This window comes from Anser cygnoides, chromosome 3 (assembly GCF_040182565.1).
Source record: "Anser cygnoides isolate HZ-2024a breed goose chromosome 3, Taihu_goose_T2T_genome, whole genome shotgun sequence".
NCBI classification, from domain to species: Eukaryota; Metazoa; Chordata; class Aves; order Anseriformes; family Anatidae; genus Anser; species Anser cygnoides.
Window position 1 is genome coordinate 13,305,262 of NC_089875.1, and position 24,228 is coordinate 13,329,489.

General features: G+C 41.3%; 1 protein-coding gene across 7 annotated transcripts in view; it reads left to right on the plus strand.

Annotated features, from left to right (window-relative positions):
- The first annotated feature begins 722 nt into the window (after positions 1-722).
- Positions 723-24,228, plus strand: part of GPCPD1 (glycerophosphocholine phosphodiesterase 1) — a 45,538-nt gene continuing 22,032 nt past the window's right edge. The window contains exons 1-7 of one of the 7 annotated variants that reach the window (XM_066995493.1): positions 753-877; positions 2,173-2,236; positions 2,931-3,091; positions 8,419-8,504; positions 15,270-15,354; positions 16,593-16,677; positions 23,094-23,169. In XM_066995493.1, coding sequence (XP_066851594.1) covers positions 8,456-8,504; positions 15,270-15,354; positions 16,593-16,677; positions 23,094-23,169 — 295 coding nt within the window. In that variant the 5' untranslated portion in view covers positions 753-877; positions 2,173-2,236; positions 2,931-3,091; positions 8,419-8,455. Of the gene's footprint in view, positions 878-2,172; positions 2,237-2,378; positions 3,092-3,181; positions 5,080-8,418; positions 8,505-15,269; positions 15,355-16,592; positions 16,678-23,093; positions 23,170-24,228 lie in introns of those variants that run through there. The other 6 variants (XM_066995492.1, XM_066995494.1, XM_066995491.1 and 3 more) reach the window with 6 other exon arrangements.

The following is a 24,228-nucleotide window of genomic DNA, read 5'->3' on the forward strand; positions in this document are numbered from 1 at the left end:
AGCAGTGCCTGCAGGACAGCGGGGGAATCAAGGGTGGGCAGGGGAACACGAGCGCTGCCGCCCTGTGTTTCTGTGGTGTGGGAGGCTGCAGCCATGGTCAGATCCACCAAGACCAAGGCTCTCCTCAGGAAAATGACTGCTGTGTGGTGCTTGTGCTCCAAAAACCGCCAGTGTGGCTTGCCTAAGAGATCAAATCCCCACAGCAGCTACAGGAAAATGGGAATCCCCATTCCCTGGGCAGCCTTCATGCCGGCAGGCTGGCTACCAGAGCCCCAACCCTGCCTAAAGGGGACCAAGAGGGGCGGGCAACAAGATGGAAGCCAGGCCGGCCTCGCCTCGCCTCAGCGACAGAGCCGCTTCCCGCCCTCGGTCCCCTGAGGGAAACGGACCGCATGGCCACGGCCCCCGGGTAGACTTGGCCACCCCAGGTAGACCTGGCCACCCTAGCTGACCACGGCCCTCGGGTAGGCCACGCCCCCTTCGTGTTGACCACGCCCTCCAAGTGTGGCCACACCCCCTCGCGGCTCCATCGCTGTCGAGGCAGAAGCCCAGCTTCCTATTGGCTGCCGCGAGCGGAGGGGGCGGGGCCGAAGCCACCGGCGAGTGACGCGCCGTCGCGGTGACGTCACAAGGGGCCGCCCCGCCCCGCCCCTCATTCCCCGGCCCGGTTCGGCCGGGGGCAGCTGGGAGCCGGTGGCCGCCGCGCCGCGCCCCCCCCCCCCCCCCCCCCCCCCCCCCCCCTTCCCCCACCCGCTCTGTCAGGCGGCCCCGGGCGGCGGCGGCGGCGGCGGCGGCTCCCGGCGGCGGGAGGAGGGGCAGGGAGCGCAGGCGGCGCCGCACAAAGGGGCCGGAAAGCCGGGAGCGGAGCCCGGGGCAGGTCAGTCCGCTACGGGAGGGGACCGGGAGGGGAGCAGTTGGGCCTCGGAGGTCCCGGGGCGGGGGCTGGCGGTGCCCGGCCGAGGGGAGGCGCGGGGCCCTTTGCACCCCCTGCCCCCCGCAGCCGCCCCTTCCCTCAGGCCAGGGCACGCCCCCTCCTTAGGCATGGCCACGCCCCTCCTCTCGGACCACGCCTATTCACGCAAAGCCACGCCTCATCTGGAGGCCACGCCCTCTCCGCAGAGCTTTCGAGGAAACTCCGCTGCCCTCCCCTCCCCTCGCGGGCTCTCATTGGCTGCCTCCGGAGAGAGGCGGGGCCTCGGGGACGGGAGGGGCCGTCACGTGGGGCCGCATCCCCCCGCCCCTCCCTCCCCGGCCCGCTTCGGCCGGGGGCGGCTGGAACCGGTCGGCGGCCGCGCGCGCCCCCCCCCCACCCCCCTCCCAGCGAGAGCGGCCGTTGGCGGCGGTTGGCGCTGAGGTGACTGGGGGGGGGGGGGCAGCGCCCTCAGAGCTGGTTCCTAAAGCACAGTGTCTCTTCTACGCTGTGCGTAACTATAGGGAATCGTCAAGTTCTATTTTTCTATTTATTTTTTTTTATATTCTGTTTCGTGTGGTTGAGCCCTTGTCAGTCGCGTGTTCGTAATGAACGTTTCGCCGAAGAAATAAATCCAGCGGAGGCTGTTTTGGTGTTCTTGCGAATGCACCCCAACCCATTTCCTGTCTTTTTTTCAAGAACTTTGTGTGAAAACTGCCCTAACACAGCTGAGGCAACACAGACTCTTGTCCGTGCTGCCTGCACAGGAATTGGAGAAATGCTGCAAACCTTCAAGTTTTTGTTGCTTAGAACCAAGCAGATATTTTTTGGTCACCCAGCATGCCAGTGAAGGATCTTGTGTTTGATTCCCAGAGCTGGCTTGGCCTTGTAAGCAGCTGGCTAACTAGATACTGAAATTAGCATCTTCAAGATATTTCACTATTACTGTAAACAAAAGTGACACTGTTTCATTTCGGAAGCAGCACTCAGGCTTTGCTGACGTTGAGAAGGAGGCATGTTGGTAACATTCCTGCCTTTGGACCAGAGCAGCGTGTCCGAATCTCATGTGCCAGTTTGTTTTCTGTCCGGTGCTAATGCTGCAATGCAGCAGGAGCGAGCTGCTGACTTTGTGGCTGTCCTTTCCAGTGCAGTCAGGGTGAGGGGAGGGGGGTTGGGGGCGGAAGATCAGCCTGGTGGCTCAGCTGGAAATGAGGGAGGCGATGCTGTAATACTGTTTCTAAAAATTCTCCTCCGGTTGCCAGACAGTGTCCTGACAATTCGGAGTGTCCTCTGACGTTGCTCTAAAACACAGGTGTTGCTAACCAGGTATGTAATTGAGTTACAATAATTTGGTACTTTAGATGTGTTTTATAATGTTGTGATTCCTTCTAAGGAGCAACAACAAGCAACAAAATCTTTTTTATATATTACAGGTTTAATCAGGTTTGAATAGTTATCATTTAAATATTAAAAGTACAGTCTGAAGTAGCATGGGTTGGTTGATAGTCTAATACTGTGAGTAAAAATGACAAAAGTGTGTCTTAAAACAGTAGTTTTCTTTGGCTAGGCTCCTATTTCTGTGGTGCTGAGCATAGCACCAGCTCTGACAGGCGCTGGATTTTCTCTTGCCGCGCACGGCACAGCTTGGAGGAAGGCAGCACGTAAGTGCAGTGCTTTCCCCCGCAGTGCCTGGTAGCGTTCAAACGCAGGCTTCCCACGGGAGGGAGGTTCAGGGCTGCAGTGCCCTGCGTTGGCCCCACTCCTGCCACCGCACGTTCCTAGCTGTCGAACGGCTTGGCTGGGATTGCAGCACCTTTCCCCCGCTTCAGGCTGGAGCTGGACCTCTGCTTGGGGCTGATAAGTCTCGCCAGTATGTACTTTTAAGGTGGAGAATGCCTGCTTAAAGCAAGGAACATAGAAGCAAAGATACCGCAGCCTTCCAGATCTTGCTCTTTTGATCTATGTATGCAAGAGAGTAGCGATATTTTGAAATAATTGAGCATGTGTTTACTTTTTGCAGTACTGCAGTACTCTGCACTGGACTGGTGATGAAATATGTGGTAACGGTATGAAGGAGCCTGCCTGCGCACAGATTGGCTGTTATTTTCCTACAGATATCTAAGCAAATTCAGTAATACAGTGGTTAAAAATATTCTTACATTAAGGACCAGATGATTGAAGGTATTAAAGTACATTATGTGATTATCTGGTACCGAGGTACTTAGCTTGCTAATTTTAATTAAGTTTTCTGTCTAAACACCTTTGAAAAATCCCATTAAATACCTATCTATAAATTTAGATAGCTGGATATATTTTTTTAAAAAATAACACATTAAAAAGCTACTTCGGTAAGCTGTGTTTTATCCTCATGGGGGAAAAAGATTATGTTTTGTCTTACCCAGTCATCACAGAATAATTCAGGTTGGAGAAGACCTCTAAGATCATCTACTCCAGCATTTAACCTAGCGCTGAAGTCCACCACTAAAACGTGCACGTTCCTTGAAGACCTCCAGGGAAGGTGACTCAACGTGGGTCATCCTTAAATGTGACGTTATTTGGGAGAGTTGCAGGATGGTGGCTTTACGTCAGACGTTTCTGCCAGTAGTTCACCGCTTAGGGTTTGGGCAGGCAAGTGGGGACGAGGTGTCCCAGAGTGTCTTTCAGCATAAGCCTGCTTCTCTTTGGCTTTCTCAGTGTTAGTTTGCCAAATATAGATTATCCTTAATGGATAAAGTCACTGCAGAGGGCTCAAACCTCTCACAGCCTGGGTCATCTAGCTTCTAGGAGCTTAAAATGAAGTTGGTTTAGTTCACAGTCCATTAGATGTCACGTAGAGACAACAGAGTTTACAAAGCTGGATGTACTGAAAAGGCAGTATTTTGCTTTTCCTTTAGTCTTAATCTTTTTTCTGAAGTCTTACTATTTTCAATACAGCAATCTTACCTTTGTTCCCCCTCTTTAGAAAGCTAATGAAGAATTTCCTGAGGGTTGGTCTGTTTGTTTCCCCTCTCGGCCCCCCCCCCCATTAGATGTCAGTACGTAGTTTCCTGCTATACATATATATGTGTGTGTGTGTGTGTATATATACATACACTCCACCAACAACCTTGCAGTCCTTACAGACATCTCACAGCTGAAAAAGTCAGCGGTTCATGGAGTTCTGTCTTAGTACAGTTGCCTAAAATGTTTCCTGCCTACTTCTGAAAGTTGCCTGTTTATACAAAAAAAAAAAAAAAAAGAAAAGAAAAAGAAAGAAACTTAGAGGCCTCTGGACTTGTAAGTCTGATACTCTCTGAGGCTAAAATGTGTTCAGTGTTTGTAGGCTATGGTATTATATTCCAGGATTGTCCCAGATGACTTGGTGTTTATTATATAAGCCTGAAATGCTGACCCGTAAGTCAGAAGGTTCAAGTTAACTCCAAGCTTGGAATTAATCGAGTCCATGTTCTGGTATATTTTGACTACAGCAAAAAGAATTATCGTGGTCTTCCCTATCCAGGATGACCTCTGTAATCTTTGCTACCTCAAAAAAAAAAAAAAAAAGCTGTGATATTTTGATATGTTAAAAGGTGACTCTGTTATGCCAGAAGGAGAGTGTTAAATGTTGTCTTTTCTCTTCTTCCGAGTGCCTTTAGGGGCACATGACATGGCTGTTTGTCTGCATCTTCTGGAGGTGCCTTCCTAGAATGAGGAGAGGAGAGACTGTTACTTGGGGAAGTATGTTGCCTCCTGTCGCTCTTGGACTCCTTCAGGTGTCCATGCGGAGGAGAAAATTGGTGAAGGAAAGGCTTACAGGACGTATTAGAACTGTTTCTCTATTCTTCAGCGTGCAGGTTACTGTGCTTAAAAGTTCTGGTTGCTTTTCTTATGGGTGTATGAAGGCAAGCCAGTGGTTTTCCGAAACTGCAATACGGTGCTTCCCCTCCTGAGGAGAGCTCTGCCTGGTAGCAAGGGAACCAAGGCTGCATGTGACCCTGCCCTCTCAGCTGCTGACTTGCCCCTGCCCTGAAGCCCTGCCGCCAGCGCGTTGTGCACGGCGAGGCTGGCTGATGGGCAGGGTTCTCCGAGTCCGGCTTGAGAAGGCAGGGCAGCACTGCCCCCGGGCTCAGTCAGGGCGCTGCTGCTGTGCAGGCACCGTCTCCTCGGGAAGCCTCCAGAGGCTGTAAAAGGTAAGGGCAGAGCGTGCGAGAGTGACTGTGGCGTGGAGGGGAAATGAACTTGTTTCTGTTGGAGAAGCAAGAATCTCTAGGGAGAGAAACACTTGTGGTTTTTTTTTTGTTTGTTTGTTTGTTTTTTGTTTTCCCCCAAAGTGAAGTGCTGGTAGTGCTGTGTGAATGTGTACTGGGTAAGATTTGTGTATCCCATGGGGAGATGTCAGATTCAAGTGGTCATTGCTTGCTTGCACAAGGGTTTAGTTGCAGTACCAATAAAAGCTGACCCGGGGGGAAGCGGGACGTAAGCTGGGGGGCAGCTCTTTGCACCACAAGCTCACGTTTAGTCACGCATAGCTGCAGCAGATGTGAATGCAGCTGGAAAGCTTTTGAACCCAGAGGTTGTTTAAAAACGGTTGTTGCACAAGTTGATGAATCTGCTCAACTGAATTTGTTAATCTTTGCTGATTAGGAAATGCACAACACTTTTCCCCAAAGCTGTTCTAAGGTAGTGCATTTCCCCGGGACAGTCAGTAATGACCGCTGAGCTCTGTGTTCTCCCCAGCAGTCTGCCTGTACAGGTGTGGGGAGTAGAGGATTTTGTTATTCTGCCTCACCAAAGGTGAGGTACTGAAAGCCTGAGGGAACATACAGCTTAAAACATCGGCTGACACCTACTGGTCAGAGGGTTTTAATGTTGAGTCTAGGGTTTCCTTCTGGGAATTAACCTCTGTCTCCTCAGGAGCAGTCAGGACCTGGACAGTTAAACTTCTGTGCTTTTTAGAAACTAAATAAAGCATTTTTTGTATCACGTTAAAGTGCAGAATGATTTGTAGGTGCATGATAACAATGTAGCTTTGATTCATTAACAAAAAGCAGATCTCTGCTGAAATACAGTTGCTGGGTGGACAGACATTATTTCTTCTTTACTGTATGTTTGCACAGACCGCTCTGCTAGAGGAGATACTTACTTAAAAGGAGGTAGCACTTCAGACCTAAACATGAATGTAAGTACAATACGTGTAGCTGCAGGTCTGCTAGAAATCATGCCTGAGTTTAGTGGTGTGAACTAGAATTTTCCTTCTTCTGATACCTTGGGCAGGTTGAGAAGGTCTTCAAGACAAAAGATTTTTTGAGCAGAATTTTGAAAACTTTTCAAAGTGAGTTCATTAAAATTCCTTACAATTAGCTACTGTTGCATAGAAAAATAATGTTCTTTGTCAGTTTGGAAAAGCCCACAAATGTAGGCTATATCCCACAAGTAGGTGCACAGAATACTTGCAACGTGAAGTAGAGGACCTTATAGATTTAATGACAGGGTTTCAGATTTTCTCTAGGAATGGATGGGTAGGTAGTTAATTTGGAGTAGGATAGTCATGCTGTTTTTCATCGAGGTTAATTTTGTTGTGTTGCATGAGCCTTTGGTAATAGATTTTTTGTACATGGTGAAAATTTGTTCTTGCTTTGGGGAACTGGGTTCAGGCTTCAGCTGCTATCTACCTGCTTTGTAGCCTTTGCTAAGTCACTTCTGCCTCCTTCGGCTCTTCTGCCTTCCCAGTTAAAGGGTGTCCAAGCAAAAACAATCAGCAAACCCAGCCAGGGCCGTGAGCTGTTGGGTGTCACTACAAATACACAATAGTCATTTGTATTTTCTGCTTCAAAGTGAAGTTTTGGTGTCATATTGAAACAATTTCGAAACTGTGCTTTTATTTTTGGCATTGAAATGTGCTGCATTTTAACCTTCCCGTGTCTATAAATAGCTGCTAAACAAATACTAGAGTGTGTCCCTGCTAATGTACAGACCGCCTAATGACAACGACACGACAAAGTTTGTAAAGGATGTGTGCCCTTTATGGAATTTATGCTTATTAGGTGTATTTATTTCTAGCATCAGGACTTTTCTTTTTTTTGTTTACAGCAGTGTTACTTTTGAAGCTTACATGCAGAATGAGGATATATGACCAGAAATACCTACATTGCTACTCTTTTCTTTCTCTTCTTTTGCTGCTAAAGAGTCATCTCCCTTGACGTGGTGGGAGAGAAATAAGGGAGGAGAGAAAGGAATGTAGGGGTGGCAATAATGAAAAAAGGATTAGAAGTGTAGAAGATCTGCAGGGAAAACTTTAGATGTTCAAGCTTCAGACCACAGCTAACTTTCTGATTACTTGGGATCAGTGAGGATTATGTGTGTTTTCCTACCAGCTGACTTTCTTCAGCTTTTCATGTTTTCAGGGCTTTTTTTAACTTCTGTTGATCTACAGTGTGCCCTTTGAAGGCAAAGGCTTGCAGTAGAGCTAGTGCTGAATTTGTCCTGCTTTTGTCCTGTTCAAAAATAATAGTAGTATAAACATTCCGCTTGCTTGGATGAACGGGAGGAAAACAAACAGTGCTATAAAGAAATGGATTAGTTGAGAGCGTTGCAAAGTTAATCCTGCATATAATTAGTATGACCAACTGTTTTGCAACCTGTATCAAGAGGAACATACTTGGGTGATTACAGTTAGTCTGGAAATGCCCAGACTTCGATAGGACTACTACCTTCATAAATAATATTAAAGGATATTTTATGTTAATAGGGTAGGATTCTGGTGGCTTTTTTTCCTGTGAAATTATTGTGTATTGGAGGAGGGTAAAAAATTGAGGCGGGGTCAGTCAGTCAGTCCTCCAACAACTGCCCTGGCTACAGTCTACTGGCAGTCCCTTCCTGCTTTGGTGACTTGAAGATCAGGCTGCTTGGTGTTTCTGCTTGCTGCTCTTCCAGGTGAAAGGCTGGAAGCCTTGGTAGGAGCGTGGAGCCCAAAGTGATGGGCAGTCCTCTGACTGTGACAGCAGAGAGCTGTCATCTCTCATGGGTTCCTTCCCTTTTTCCTTCCAGGTAGGAGTGCTCATCTGCAAAACTCTTCGTGTGTTGTTTTCAGGAGGATGCTGAAGAATAGCACAGGGAGACAGCCAGAAGTTATGGGCTGCCAAAGCCCTTTTTAAATGTCTTACAGTAAAACTTTGGGATCAAAGTTAGTCATAACAGAGGTTTGTTTTTTTAAAAAAATAAAAAATAAATAAAATTGAGTCCCAAGACTGAATGCTGCGTGATGTGGGTAGTTGCATATGCTGTTTTTCAGTTGTCTCTTTCTTGTTCCAGTCTTGCAACAGCGTTTTCTACAGCTGGATGCTATTTTCTGTGGCTGCTGCTGATTTTGAAGAGCTTGCTGTTTTTACTGCTCACTCAAATGGCAATGCCACTAGTTGGCATGCTTCCATATAAGTGGTTGAGATTCATGTTTCTTCTTCCTTAGGACAGCAAAAGAAATAATGTATCATTCCTGAAATGTAGTTGTTCTTTTTTTTCCCCCACTGTAGGAGATTTCAGCTTTCCTAAGACAAAAGTTCTGCAAATATGACCTCATCTCAAGTCACTTTTGAAGTAAGAGGACCATCAGCACCAGGTACCCAAATCAAGCTTTTCTTCTTGTATGGTAGATCTAGAAGAAAACTGATCAGAAAAATGTTCAAAAGTTGTCTTACCTGTTTTTTTTTTTTTTTCAGTGGTAAAGGAACATGCCAGTTCAATTATCAAAATAAGTCATTGTAAAATACATTAAGAAAAAAATTGACATAGAAATCCAAACGATTTCATAGTGCGCTACCCGTTTTATTGCTCACTGAAATAATTATGACTGCTTTAAAATTAGTGTTCTCTACTGGCTTCTTATTCAATGAGAGGGAGTATTTACATTCTGGACTGTAAGAGGCATGTAGTGACACGTTTGTTCTGTTTTTTCTATACTTCGTGTGTCCCTGTTGAAAATTCTTTGTAGTAAGATATGATCTCTACTGGGAGTTGGCAGCAGAAAGAACATGTGGCCTAATTCACTACTGTTTTGAAATACATCAGATAGAAATAAGTAATTACTCAGGTGATAAGAACAGTGTCACTTGGTCATAATTTCTTTTCGTATAGCTGTTACCCTGCATCCTGGACCATGAGATTTTGACAGTGATAGCGTATTTTTGCCGAATGTTATCGCAGAGATTTTCATTTCTGTAAATGCCCATTAGAAATAAATTGATAAACTTAATGTCTCGATAGCAATCTGTTGTAGGAAGTTCTGTTAAGCAAATCCTTGTTTAATATATAGAATAACTCATTTTTCATAACTCATAATTCACAATTACTTCCTGTTGTTTTCGGTGAATTTCCCTGACTTCTGGAAAAGGATAAAGTTTGCTCTTTTATTTACTGTTCACCTTATAAAGCCCTCTAACATCCATTGTATTTATGTTACTGAAAACCAGTCTGAGTTCAGAAATGTTTTAGTCCTTCAGAGTACAGAAATATTTCTATACTATTGTTTTAGTTTTCCTCTGTTTCCTGTTTCAGCTATGCTCTTTAGAAATGGGGAATGAGTGCTAGACAAACCCAGCGCATACCTACCTTGAATAGGGGAATTAAAATATTTCATTTTTTGATGAGTGTTTATTATATATGCATTAACATGTTGTCACTCTTTGCTTTATGTTACCATGAGGAAAAATTAGTTCTGCATGGGTAAAGTAATTTCACAATCTTCTGAGATGTGTAAATAGCTCAGATTCTTCCACTTGTTGTATTGCCTTGCATTTATCAACCCCACATCAGATCTTCCCTTGTATCACCTGCCTGCCTACTTCTGTTACATCCTCTTAATGTTCCATATTTTGTTGATTTTAACTATTGTAATCTAGCAACTAGAAGTCATAACAGCATGTAAGGTATAGAAGAAGAAGTTATTTAAAATGCACACTACCACAACAGTAAGTCATTATCCGCACATAATATTCTGCAGAGATTACAAGGTCTCTGGGCCACCAGTGGTGGTGTAATAACTGTCTAATTCATAATTTGAGTCTTAAATAGAAACCTTCTTGATTTGAAGACAGTAATTCAACTGTACATAGATAATACGAAGCAATAAAATTTCATTTGTCCCCAGTTATCATGACAAAGAGATTCCCTAATGTGCAAAATAACCGTGGATTCTGAAGAAGCCCAGCATTGGCCCCTTGAGCTGATGAGTGAGAATCACAGAATCGTCTAGGTTGGAAGAGACCTCCAAGATCACCTAGTCCAACCTCTGCCCTAACACTAACAAGTCCCCCACTAAACCATATCGCTAAGCTCAACATCTAAACGTCTTTTAAAGACCTCCAGGGATGGTGACTCAACCGCTTCCCTGGGCAGACCATTCCAGTGCCTAACAACCCTTTCAGTAAAGAAGTACTTCCTAACATCCAACCTAAACCTACCCTGGCGCAACTTTCGCCCATTCCCCCTCATCCTGTCACCAGGCACGTGGGAGAACAGACCAACCCCCACCTCGCTACAGCCTCCTTTAAGGTACCTGTAGAGAGCGATGAGGTCGCCCCTGAGCCTCCTCTTCTCCAGGCTGAACAAGCCCAGCTCCCTCAGCCGCTCCTCGTAAGACTTGTTCTCCAGACCCCTCGCCAGCCTCGTTGCCCTTCTCTGGACTCGCTCGAGCACGTCCATGTCCTTCTTGTAGCGAGGGGCCCAAAACTGAACACAGTACTCGAGGTGCGGCCTCACCAGAGCCGAGTACAGGGGGACAATCGCTTCCCTAGCCCTGCTGGCCACACTGCTTCTTATGCAAGCCAGGATGCTGTTGGCCTTCTTGGCCACCTGGGCACACTGCTGGCTCATATTCAGCTGACTATCAACCAGTACTCCCAGGTCCCTCTCCGCCAGGCAGCTTTCCAGCCACTCATCTCCCAGCCTGTAGCGTTGCTTGGGGTTGTTACGTCCCAGGTGCAGGACCCAGCACTTGGCCTTGTTGAACTTCATGCAGTTGGCCTCAGCCCATCGTTCCAGCCTATCCAGATCCTCCTGCAGAGCCTTCCTGCCCTCGAGCAGATCGACACACGCACCTAACTTGGTGTCATCTGCAAACTTACTGAGGGTGCACTCGATCCCCTCATCCAGGTCATCGATAAAGATATTGAAGAGGACTGGCCCCAGTACTGAGCCCTGGGGGACACCACTAGTGACCGGCCTCCAACTGGATTTGCCTCCATTCACCACAACCCTTTGGGCCCGGCTATCCAGCCAGTTTTTAACCCAACGAAGCATACCCCAGTCCAAGCCACAAGCAGCCAGTTTCTTGAGGAGAATGTTGTGGGAAACTAGTTAACTAGCTGGAGTGGAGAAGGAAAAAACATGCTGCTTGGCTGAGGAGTTTGTTGCTTCTGGTTTTGGAGCATGTTTCAGAAATGATTCTTTGTTCCTTTTCAGTCACTACTCTTACAGCTTTAAATAGCATTTCCCCATATCTTTCATCAGACACAAGGTTAAGCATAGCATAAAATTTCCTTTTTCTTTTGTTAAAACAGGTAGAAACATTAATTTCTTGAGACAAGTGATGAGTGAATTCAATCCAATTAATGAAGTATTTCAGTCAAAAATGTTTTGTCGTAAGCATCTAAAAGACAGTGCAGCAATCATGCAGGTATCCTCCAGTGGTTAAGAACTGAAACATCCCGTGGTCCCTGTTTGAGTAATGACGTGTTCGAAGTGGGTTTAGGATTGAAAAAATGATCCTTTCTCAGCTCTTCAGAGCAGGTTTCTCATTCAGTAGCTCCCGTGTATACCTCCCTTTTTACCCATGTATCTGTTGACATTAACACATTGGAATCTTGACCTTCAGCATCAAATTAATTTAAATGTTATTAGTGTTGTATGTGCTCAAAGAACAGGATTGTGTAAGCTTTGTTTCTGTAGCGAGCCTGATGTAATACTTACTGCTAAAAATACAACTTGTTTATGAAAGCTGTGTGGCAAAAGTGTGTAAAATCACTTTTGTAATCTAACTGAGGAATACAAATTGTCAGATCATGTGTAACACCAAGATACAGTGGTATTAAATTGTGCATGTTACTTTGAACTTCATCTTTAGGAACTCTGAAGGAAGCTAACAACAAAAATGGCAGTTAACAGAAGCAGCTAAATGTGAAATTGTGTACAGATTGGCGAATACAAATTCCTGTTACAGACAAATACCAGCTGGCACAACTGTTGTAGTTGGGGGGGGAAGAAAAGATTAAAACATTAGAAAAGTTTTGACATCTGTCAAAATTGTTAGACATGTTAGACTTCTGTGTTGAGAGTTTGGGAACTGAACTTTGACACACAATATGGACATGGAGCCTTTGGTAAGGAGCAATGTTTTTACAGAATTTTGGAGAAAACTTCAAAATAAAAAATGAATAGAACTCCAGATCCTATGAGGCTATAAAGCACTAGTGTAGCTAACCAGTGCAGTGTTGCAGGTCATGCTTTTTGTGTCCTGTTTGCAGTGTTGTTTCCACTGTTGTGATGGTGCTGTCACTAGCGAAATTGACTTTGGCTATGTAACTTTCTTTTACTGATGAGATCTGCAACAACAAATAGCATCAGGAAGAAGTAGATCCTGCCCCAGTGGCTGGTTACAAAGAATTGCTTGGAGATGCCATTTGGATAGCATTAAGAGGTGATGAGAGGTTGCTTCTGCTTATGACAGTGTTGATGTGCTTGGTTTTGACCAGGTAGGAGGGCGCTGAGATGCAGCCTCATGAAAGGAGAGAAGGAGAGAAGCAGCTCTGGGTTTCTAGAGCTGTCAGCAGTTCTGTGAATGGCAACAAGTATTTAAAACACCACACTCTGTCAGATCACCTTGGTGAGGAGTTGGTGAGACAGGAGTGAGTTCTCACCTTGGATGCTCAGGTGCTGTGTCCCTCATCACTTGAATTTCCTACTGATGTCAGTGATTTCAGCTACAGGGTGGAAGGGCATCCGCAGCAGAGGAATGGAGCTTCGACTCGCTCCCTCTAGCTAGACTACTTCTGGAGTTAACATTGGCAGTGAAGCCTACACGTTGGCAGAAACTCATGACATGGAGGACTTCGTTTTTGTCTCATCTTAGCAGAAGGGAAATTGTCACTGGTTACTGGCTGTGACTCGTGTAGGTATTCATCAGGGCACAGCGCTGTACCAAGAGATGGTTAGGGGATTGAAGATTAGCTAAGAGAGAAATAAACAACAAAAACAAGCCTACTGAGTTTAGAATTGCCTTGGGGAAGACAGTTCCCCTTTATGCATTTCTCTTGTGCTTTTCCGTAAACAGCATTTCATAAATCCCAATTCAACCACATGATGTGAAGTGAGTTTAGGAGTTGACTGTGCATCCTGTTCAAATGTTGACTTTTGTGTGTTGTACCTTGCGGAGTGATAAGTCTTCACCATACGTTCACACTTTTTTGTTTGTTTGGTGGTGGTGGGTGTTTTTTTTAGATTGCTCTTCAGGGATTGCCTGGCATTTACACAAAGATGAACTAAATGCTGCCATTTTAAAGGAATATTAAAAGAATTTTCTCTCCTGTTTAATATCATCAGTCAGCAGATGTGTGGTATTCAAGTGGTCTTCCCTTCCTCCTTCATCTTTCCCTGCAAAAAAAACAGTCATGTGCCCCAGTAGGGTGGAAAGGGTAAAACTCTTGACTGGCAGTTGTGTGCAGTAACTTCCACAATAAATGTATTCGTACTGCACAGACAAAAAAAATCAGCTTTTGTATACTTACAGCAAGCATGCAAAAGCCTGGATTTTTTTTAATGAGTTGGAATACAAGATTTTTTGGGGGGGGGAATAGTTTAGGTCTCAAATTATTTCACTTTTTTTTTTAGTTTAAAAACAAGGAATTAATCTTAATTCCTCACATTTGTATGTCTGCAGTGCTCTTTTTCATAAATAAACCTGGTGGTGTTTTTTATTAGGTGAACCTGTATAGTTGGAAAGAATGGACTCTCTTTTAGAGGCCTAAGTACATCCTCGAAGGTCGTGTTTCAGTCTTGAAGTACCAGCTGTGATATTTAGCGTAGTAAAAGGTAGTGTCTTCGTAATATACATCTTGCGCTTTGTATTTTAAGATTGAGATTATTGTACCCCCACCACTTTACTACTGCTTTCCCAGTATGAGAACAGGAAATCATCATCAGATGTTTGCCTCTTGCTTTGTCAAGACTGATACTTGTTTCTCCGAGACTTCTCAGCTATCAGTTTGATCCCTGCTGTTTCTGTTCATCAGGAACCACCACCCCTAACCTTAAAATAACCTTAAGGGATTACTTTAACTTCAGCTGGATGTCCTCATGCCTGTTGTGGTGTAAGGGTTACTTTGTTTGAAATATCACATTTATACGTGCCATTTAGATAATGAAGTTCATTTCAGTACATGTTCTTGTTAATACATTTTTTTGAGAAGTGGCTCTAGCGCTTTGGTAGTTCTTCTATTTTGCATAGAAAGACTAAAAGGTTAAGCAGATGATGAATAAGCATAACAGCTTCATACTTCCTCCTCCTGTAATAGATTTTTTTTCTTGCTTCTAAAATTATTCTAAAATTGCTGTGGAAAGCAAAATACTAATTTATCCTTTCCAGTTGTATTTATTGTTGTTGTTTTAATTGTGTATTGGTTTTATGTTGAAAAGCAAGGATAACTTCAACTCTTGCATTTCCCAGAGTTAAGTGTTTTTATGCTATTGATTTGTTGTTTTTTTTTTTTTTTTTACTGTGCGCATGCATTATGGTAGACAGTATGCAATGCTTTTTGTGTGACAACCGTATGTTTTTATTTGCAGTTAAAAAATGAAAGAGTAGCAGCTAAATTGATTTTATTTCTCACAGGAACAAAGCTGAAGGTTCTTTTGGGAATGATGCTATCAACCTCCTGTTTTGCCTGTACTTCTAGATTATTTGTGTGAATCTTAGAAAATTACTTTTTTTGACTTGTACGTTAGTACTTGCGTATGGACTTGCACACACACATATGTATGAAAAAAATGTTTTATCTTGACAATAAGAATTTTACAGTAAAAATTTGCCTTCTATTTCCAATATATTTTTTTTTCAGACAGTGTACCTCTAGGAGGATTTGGAAGCCAACCTTTTTAGGGGTTTGGCTTGTTACTAGTGCCTCTCTGAGAGATCTTTGGTGGTAAACACAACACTTTTAATTTTGGGTGGGGAAAAATACCTTTTTCAACCAAAAAGAGGGAGTTGGGATGGGTGACACTGTGTATGTGTTCAAATTATTTGAAGGTTTGACCACGTAGACTGCATTTAGTAATTCCGTATAGGCTTGAGTAATTATGTCTTCTTTTTTCCTGTTTGTTCTGTTTTTATTAGGAGAAGTATTTGCAATATGTGGGAGCTGCAGTGCTTTGGGAAACTGGAATCCACAAGCTGCAGTAGTCCTCCAAACTGATGATTGGTAAGGTTTTTTGTTGCGGTGGGTTTTTTTGTTCATTAGTTTGTTTTTCCTTAGAAGTAACTGCAGTTCTGCAGCAGCAAATTTGTTCTGGCTCTTAGTTCCTAAATTATTAGGCTATATGTGCTATTTGTAAAACTCTCCAGAATTTTTTGTGTTGCCCTTGAACACTTTGAATGCTTAGGAATGTGTCTAAGGTAATGTTTAACTTGAGTATGTTTTCTAGTTATGAATGATGTTTCTACCATTGTCGTGGCATATTTCAGAAGTACAGTCGTAGACACTTGAAATAAGAGGCTGCTAAGGATCACTTTCACTCCTGCAGTGGAGCATACAGGAAGTTATGGGAGATGTTTATAGTGTTTACTTCCTAACCTGTACAAGCTCTTAGAGTGCCTATAAAGAGATGAGATTATTTTAAAACAAGAGTTGTATTAAAAGTCTTAAGTGTTTTGTATTTATATGAAGATGAGTGTATACAAAAACAGTCTAAACGTGGCAGAGGGATACAGTATTTTCTTAAAATGGTGCCGTACCTATCATTATTCATCTGTATGATGCAGGAAATAGGGCTCAAAGGATGTATCTGTAGTTCTGCCGGTGGCTTGCTCATCTTGGATGAATCCCTGAATTTCATCGTGTTTTCCCTACCAGATAAAGGAAGATGAGAGCTCTTCGGATCTGTAGATTAGAAAGCACAGTTTCCGTTCTAAGGATTTATTGTGCTTTTTGCATGCTTGGCTACCCTTGTGTCTTTTTTAACAGCTCAGTCACCACTTCAACATTGGTAGGGAATGGCTGAAGCATTGACAGAGAATGGCTAAACCAATTAAGTTTGATACTAAATCATAATATGAAATAACCTGTAAAATGTGTTGAGCCTCATCTACTGTTTTGAATACCGTGGTGCAAACTCAGTTTTGTCATCAAAAGTTGCAAGAAATGCCACAGTATTTGTTTAACTGTTATGCTTATATTTCTAGGATAGCTTATTGTACTGACTTAAGGAAAAAAAAAAGAAAAAGGAAAGCAACAAAAAAGTGAGAAAAGACAAATGTACTCAGATAGCAAAATGATAATCCAAACAAATGTGGTTTGTGTCTCTCTTAATAAACCATTTAGTTGTTTTGTTTGTATTTTTAGATGACAGTAGAGCTCTTAAGCTAAAATAGTATTTAGAACTTTGGATAAAACTTCAGAAAATTTGAGATCAAATTCTTGAAATTGTTTTCTTTCCACAGTGAATTATGGAAAGCTACTGTAGAGCTTATTAGAGGAGTTCCCGTTAAGTATCGGTATTTTAAAGGGTACTTCTTAGAACCTAAGGTATGTACAACTTTTTTAAGTTGACTCGTCTTCTGTGATTTGAAATAAAAAGGATTTTCTGAGTTAATCTTGAGCTTTTAGAAAGAAATGTTAATTGCAACACATGAAACATTGAAATGCTTGTGGAAATGACAATTCACTTCTGGAGATATGTGACCATATACAGTTAACTTGAATTATTTTGGTTACAATGTCCTTTGTCTTTTACCTTTGTTGGTGCTTTTTAAAAATTCCAAGGATAGTGAAATGCCTGAGACTATTATAAAGCTTAAGCAGTATGGAGAATTTTTTATTAGGTATAGTAGGGCTACAACAACTGACTTAAATGCAGACTTAGGTAGGGCAAGGATCTTTAGCATGGATGCAAGTGATAGGTGGAAAAATGCTTAATGTGAACAGCTTTATTTAAATTTGCCTTATCTACTACAGTTTTAAAACTGCTGAAGATATTTTGGTGAAATATGAGAAGTATTATCTAGCCTTTGTGCTGCGTAATTAATACATGTTAATTTCTTGGAGTGAAGATGAAACAAGGAATGGGGCAGCCCGGTGTTTTCTCTAGGTTTGTATCCACCTATTTGCATGACCTGACCAAAGAGGCAGAGGTGCTTTTTTTTGTTTGTTTGTTTGTTTTTACAGGTATTGATGTAAAAGTTGCATGTGAGTTGAATATATGTGGCAGTATACTGGTCTGTAGAGATCATACTAGGATGGCGGAGGAAGCTCTTTCTTTTTCGGACTAGGGATGAGATTGCACACAGAAAAATAAAAAAGTCAAGACTAATTTGGGAAACTAAGCAGCTACTCTTCAGCTGTTTTTCTTGATAATACATAATAGCTGTAAGAAGTAATCCGTTTAAAGTTATCTTTGCTGTCTTGCTTACTCTATTAATATCCTGTAGCTATTTACCTTGGGCTTCAGTTCTTTCAAATAAGGATTATGAAGGCTACAGCTAAGCATGCAGAGGAATTGTGGAATTATCTGGTCCATAATTTTTTTTTAATATTTTAAATTATTGAAGAGCCTGAAAGCTTTTGTCAGCTGAACTCAGCTTTCTTTCACTGAAGCATTTAGTGGAGGTGGCATGAAAATTCTCAGTGAAGGATACTAATCTGAAATGAAACTTGAAACTGTTCTGCTTTTCATTATGGCAAGTGAAACAGTCTAATCTGAAACTGATACTTGTGTTGTTACTTTGAGGTAAAAGAAGGGAAGGCCAGTAATAGTTTTTGGTTTGTTTTCTGCTGTTTTGTTTGATTTTTTTTTTTTTTTTTTTGAGGCCAAAAGTAGGTCAGTTTTTATGGCCTAGTAGATTTGATGGGACTCATCTTTCTCACAAATGCCTATAAGCTTAAAATGTAAGCAATACCACCTTAGGAAAAGCACACCTAGAAAAAATTGCTCATAGACAACACAGCTTCTGTTTTAACATTTGAATAAGTTTACAATATGTATTGGTGAGTGTGTTTCTTTAAGTAGGTGCTCTGTATCGTGCACGCTTTATGTACCGTGTGATGCAGAGTCTGCCAAGGTAAGTATGAATTTTATGGAATAACAGCATAAAGAGCTCCTATATTTTAAAAAGTAGAAAAAACACCCTACAAAACTAAGTACGTGAATTGCCAGGGTACATGGTTATCTGCTTAGCAGTCTCTAACCTGTACCTGTTAAGTATACAGTACCACAGGATTTTTTCTCATAAAATACAGTATTTTGTAGTTGGAGTCTTTGACCTCAATGTTTTCCTTTCTGTATTTTTTTTTGAACAACAATGAAAAAGCAGGGTCTTTTCGTTCTAACAGGCATGTAATATACCCTAGAATGCAAATGAGTCTGTTGAGGACTTCAGCATTAACAACCCTGTTAAGGATAAGATCCTTCTAAATTAAATTATTCTCAATATTTTTATTTCAGTAGATATGTTTGCACTGCATGTGATTTATCTTCTAAATTCGGTCGGCTTGGAATATATGATCCTTCAGACACTGCTAACATTTTGTTAGTACAATTCTGTATGTCACAGTCTGTAGTTGGATAACTTAACTATGTGTAGATTTAAATACATGTTCAAGTCTGAATATGTCAATTTTACGCCACATAATAAAGCGATGTTGAAGATTGATCTGTTTCAAGTTACCATACCCTTCCTTTCTGAAACAACTGCATCTTTGAAGATGCTTGAGACAGTCACATCGGCATGGGTGCATGTTGGCCACGTGGGGGTGGTGCATGTTTACACAGAGAAATGATCATTTCCATATCCAAAATGTTACTACAGACTAGATGTGAAAATACATACAGTAATTCACATTTTGGAAAGAACAAAAAGAGTATTTTTCTCACTTAAAAAAAAAAAGTTGTCATTTAAGTATGATCTGTCAGTTACTATTTTGCTTGAAGGATAGTACAATGTCACGGGAAGTTTGGTTGGTTGGCAGTAAACGATTTTGATGTTAACATGATTGTGGTTATGTAAATAGAGCATTATTTTATACTTAACATAGAAATGTGTAGAATATTTGTAGGAGTACAAATAAATGAACGTATACATAAAAAATACCTTACTAAAAAATCTGTACAAGTCTTGGCTCCTTGAATATTAAGAGCTTCTAACATTGTGAACGTTTTAATGATTATATGAGTCATCCTGAGACTTTCAAAAGAGAAGCAAATAAAAGGATTTGATGAAACAAGACAGTAATTTCACCTGGTTTGCTCCAGGTTTGTTCTTGTCTTAAACACAGTCCAGTACCAGTTACCTTACTGTGATGGTCTTCCAATCTTTTATTCTAAACATAGGTTCTGTTCGATTGAAAGAGGGAGAAAAACACCAACAACCTGCTTACCTTGCTTCAAATTTAAGTCTTGTGTATAGCATATGTTTGAGGAAAATGTTTTATGTATTGTTTGTGTGATATGTTTGAAAACATTAGTGAGGTCAATACATACCTTATTCTGTTTAGCTGTGTTCTTATTTGTTCTTCCAACAGTAAGCAAGCACACAAGTTCAGGGTTATTTCTTTCAAGGAAATGTGAAATAGCTATCTGTGTGCGTAGTAGGATTTTGAAAAATTGTATTGGTGAATGTCTCACATTGGCGAGAGTATTGCTTGACTATAGATATTTTAAATAAGACTTGCATTTCTTCTGAAATACAAACAAGTCAAATCCATCTAGTGCTTGGAATATAATAATCAGGGTGAAATTTAGGTCTAGGCCCAGTAATTTCTTTAGTAGCAAGAAAACCTTTTGCCGGGCTGGTAACTGGTGGTTAACCTGCTGATAACAGAGGAGCACTGCTGCTGTGAGTGCGCTGAGGTAGCAGGCTGTGTTCAGCTGCTGCCTGAAGTATCTTACAGGTGCTGTTGCTTTGTGAATTGAGTGACGCTGACTGTATGGCTATTGTTGTTTCATTGGTCTTTTGCTTAATTATTGTCTCTTATGTGGTACTGAAATCTGGAGGTGTTTTTGTCCGAAATCCCACACAGGCAGTGAAGTCTAATTCATTTAGCTCTGTCCTGATCTTGAGGGAGATTAATACCCACTCCTGAAAGAGAGTTTCAAGACGTAAGCTGTGAAGTGCAGTTGGTTTAATGTTGTTGTGGTCTTTGTTTATTTTGTACTGTTTTGCTTTTTAAGCTAACCTTGTTTTTCCTAATGTCTACTCTGTTCTGTTGCCTTGGATCAGGAATCTTGGCACTGGCCTCCTAAACTCTCATTTAAGCATCCACAGAAGTGCTTTAATTTTTCAGTTGATGAAGTGCTTGGGTGCTCAGTACAGACTTCTTTGAACTTCTGGAAGCCACCTCATGTTATGTAGGCATTTTACCTTTCATTTCAAAATGTCTAATGACTTACTGGGGGGATCCCCAGCCTCTGATAGAGTGAGAGGATTTGACTTTTTAGAAGATTCTTGTAAGTCTTTTCATAGCTTTTTTTAAATTACATTAAATGGTCAGTCAAATAAATATCAAGGAACATAATTTTATGGACCTGATTTAAAATACATTCTCTGTGTTGGTAGAGAGGAGTTCATGATATACAGTGCCACTCCGTATAATCTCCATGTAGTGACCACAGGGATATGCTTGATGTGACACTTGGGTAGGTGTCCTCTAAAGGCTGTCCTAGCAGAGGCTGGCTTCTTAGGTAACATTACCATGCTATGAATGTTGATGACACATCATCGTTTGCTACAGGCTGGTCTGGACAGGACTAATGTCAGTATATATCGCTGAAATTGCATCAGTATTCTAACATCATTGGAACAATGACTTCTCTTATGTGTAATTAAAACAGGTGCAGATTTAAATTCACATAGGCACAAAATCTAGGGATTGTGAGAGAACTCTCAGTCATGTCTGCTCACGCTTGCTAATCCATTTCCCTTTTTTTCCAGGCAGTTATGCTTATCTCCTCGTTTTTAGTATGGGAATTGGGGGTTTCTGGATTAAATGCATAATCAGCCCACTGTATCTCTTCCAGGGGTTGAAGTTTTAACTGTATCCAGTGTGTTGTGCTTATTATTGGAATAGTTACTCAAATTTCAATTCTTAATTTTTTTTAATGTAAAAGTAAAATGTGGAATTATAGTAGTGTATTTATCCTTTCAGAAATAAGCTGTTACTGTATTTTAACATATGTTGATTGTTTCTACAAGTAGAATCTTCCGTTTGCCTTTTTATAGGAAACAGCCTAATACATGTTAGGACAGACTTTCATTCCCCAGCTTTGCAAACTGCAGGTTCTGCGTGTGTCTATGGGAGCTGCTGTTGGAGAGCTTGCAGGCTTACGTGGTGTTAGGAAACGGTAGCCCCTCTGCTAGCAAACACAGGTTTCAGCTTTGAAAATGGAGATTGTATACACAAGCATGGATCTGCTGTGAAAAACGGGTGGGGGAAAACTTCTTATGAGCTTTCCTACAAGCCTGTAAGAACAAGCAACAGCAGAGGAAAGGAGCAATAAAACTGCCCTGTAACAGGAATCAACTGAAAACAATAATACCATCTTATTGTATTTATATTTACCTTTATTGTATCTTTAAAGCAGAACTTTAAACATCTGTGTTTTCTACTGACATGACTGTTAAGTATGGACATTTCTGAAATCACTAGAAAAATCAGTTTGCTCTTAGCTAAGATTCAGAGTGCAAACCCTTCCTCCTGAGCACTTCTCAAACTTTTGGCACTTAATCTTACAAAACCAAACCATAGTCGGTTAAATGTGTTTGATGGAGGTCAAGAAATACCATCAGTTGCTTAAGAATTTATTTAGTGGGCCGTAAGACAACAAAGTATTCAGATACCCAGATATGCTGGCTTGGAATCATGTCTGGGTGTGCGTGTTGATCTGAAATCTGTTCAAACAAGAACCTGAAGTACTGGGACAAGTTGACATTGAAGTCGATATGACTCAGGTAGGCAGTAGTAGCTAGTCTTTCTGGAAATGAGCCACTTAGGCCCAAAGCACCAAAAGGACAAATTCTCCAGCTATTTGACGGCATTTTTAATGACTCCACACAATGTTAGGGAAACCTGACAACTTCTTAAGGTGACTGAGCTGGGATTCAGGCATATTCTTTCTGTTGTTAAGCACTGGTTGCCTGAAAGTTTTAACCTGGAAAGCATTTTCAAGGTGATATTGTTTTTGAAAGAAGAGATTGAGCTACTGTTCTGTCTGAGTCTAGACTTAGACTACATATGTCAACAAAACTGTTTTTTGATGGAAGAATCTAATTTATCCTGCTTCAAACAGAACAGTCTGCAGGGAGCTTCACTGCTGGCTGATTGCGTTGTGCCAGTGTATTTTTCCTTCTGAGGCAGTAAAATTCCATTTCTGCTTTAATTGGATGGTAGCTAACTTGTTCTTCTATACCACAAGTAGAATAACTGTGTTAGATAGATTTGGAATTATTTGAGCAAATTGTGAGGGAGAGACCACCCCAGCAACTCCTAACTGCATGAATAGATGCTGGGTGCTGTTGAGAACTGCAGAGATGTGGCTTATGTGAATTCTTTTTATAAATTGCTGCAGTAGTAGAAAATGCACGTAATGAGTTCAGAGACACTTTTTTGTATTCGAAGGAGACTATGCTAGTTCAGTGGAGTAGCTATAAGCAACAAAGATTTAGTAGTTCCATTTAATGTCTCCATCCTGTTGGACTTTTTCACAAGTTTTGTCATATGTAGCGTGACATATCAGATAGCAGCAGGAGCAGTTGTAAGGGGTAAGAACCAAGCCTGACCTATTTGCTTTCTTTCTTGCTTTCTTTCTTTCTCTTTTGTTCTCTCTGTCCTGTTCTTTTTTCTTTCTTAAATCTATAAGTTCAGTTCACAACCATCCCAAACAAATTCATGGGTAGAAAATCAGATATAACAAAAGAAATTATTGCAGACATTTAACTTTTAAATTACAGACTATCGATGGTCCCTGCGAAGTCATAGTTCACACGTGGGAGACTCATCTACAACCACGATCAATTACCCCTTTAGGTATGGGCATCAACTGCATCTGTTTGAGGCATATGCATAAGATTGCTAATATGCTGCACATTGGTTTAGAGGGATTGATAATGAAAGCTTTAATATACTTAAATGTATTACTGTGTTGGAGATATAAACATTTTTTTTTGCACAACATGGACCTTACTCTCAAAAATATATATTTATTTAAGTGGCTTAAAAATTGAGTGGGTGTAAAGTTCTTTGCTGCCATCCTTAAGATGATGTGGGTTGTTTTTATTAACTTATAATCATTTTTTATAATTTAATTCTTTGAGACTAAGGATCCATATTTTCATTTCCAGAGAATGTGGGGAGGGGGAGGGTGTGAATTCACTACTGTTTTTGTTTAAATACCATTCCACTAGTAAAATTTTAAAGCAAAACTTTTTAATTAGTTACTTTTAATTAGTTACTTCTTTAAATGAATGGCTTCATGTAAATAGAGACATGAATGATTTACCCTAATTTACCCGGCAATTTAGCAGAAATTTATTTTGCTGGAAGAAAGGGTGGCATGCAGACTTGCGTACAAGTTCCTAATGCTTTTCTGAGATGGGAGAAGTTGGGGTTTCTTTGTGTTTTTTTTTAATTTTTTTAAGAGTGATTGAAATAACCTTTGAATGTAGCTTGTAATTTAGATATCTTATGCTGCTATAGGATGGCATGTTTTATGCACTTGTCTCTTCTAGGATATGAAAAATGTTATTTTCTCCACACTTAAAAGTATACATCTATTAAATATCTTCTGATTCATTGAAAGAATACATCTTTTAGAAAGAAGCTTGTATTAAAGAAACTGTTAATAGTGAATAGTGCCATGATCACTGTTTTGGGGGGTTTCGTTTCATTTTAATTAGTGCAGTTAAGCGTTTGTGTTCCTGTAACAAAATGAGGTTTTTGTATTCGTCAGGAACTAATTAGGGAAGCAGCCTACTCTCTATTAGGGTTTAGACTTTCTCTCTAAATTCAAATAAATCCGTTCCATACAGTTAGGATTTTTTTTCCAAGTAACACTCAGTGTTTTTTGTCTCCTTAGTAATTGATTCA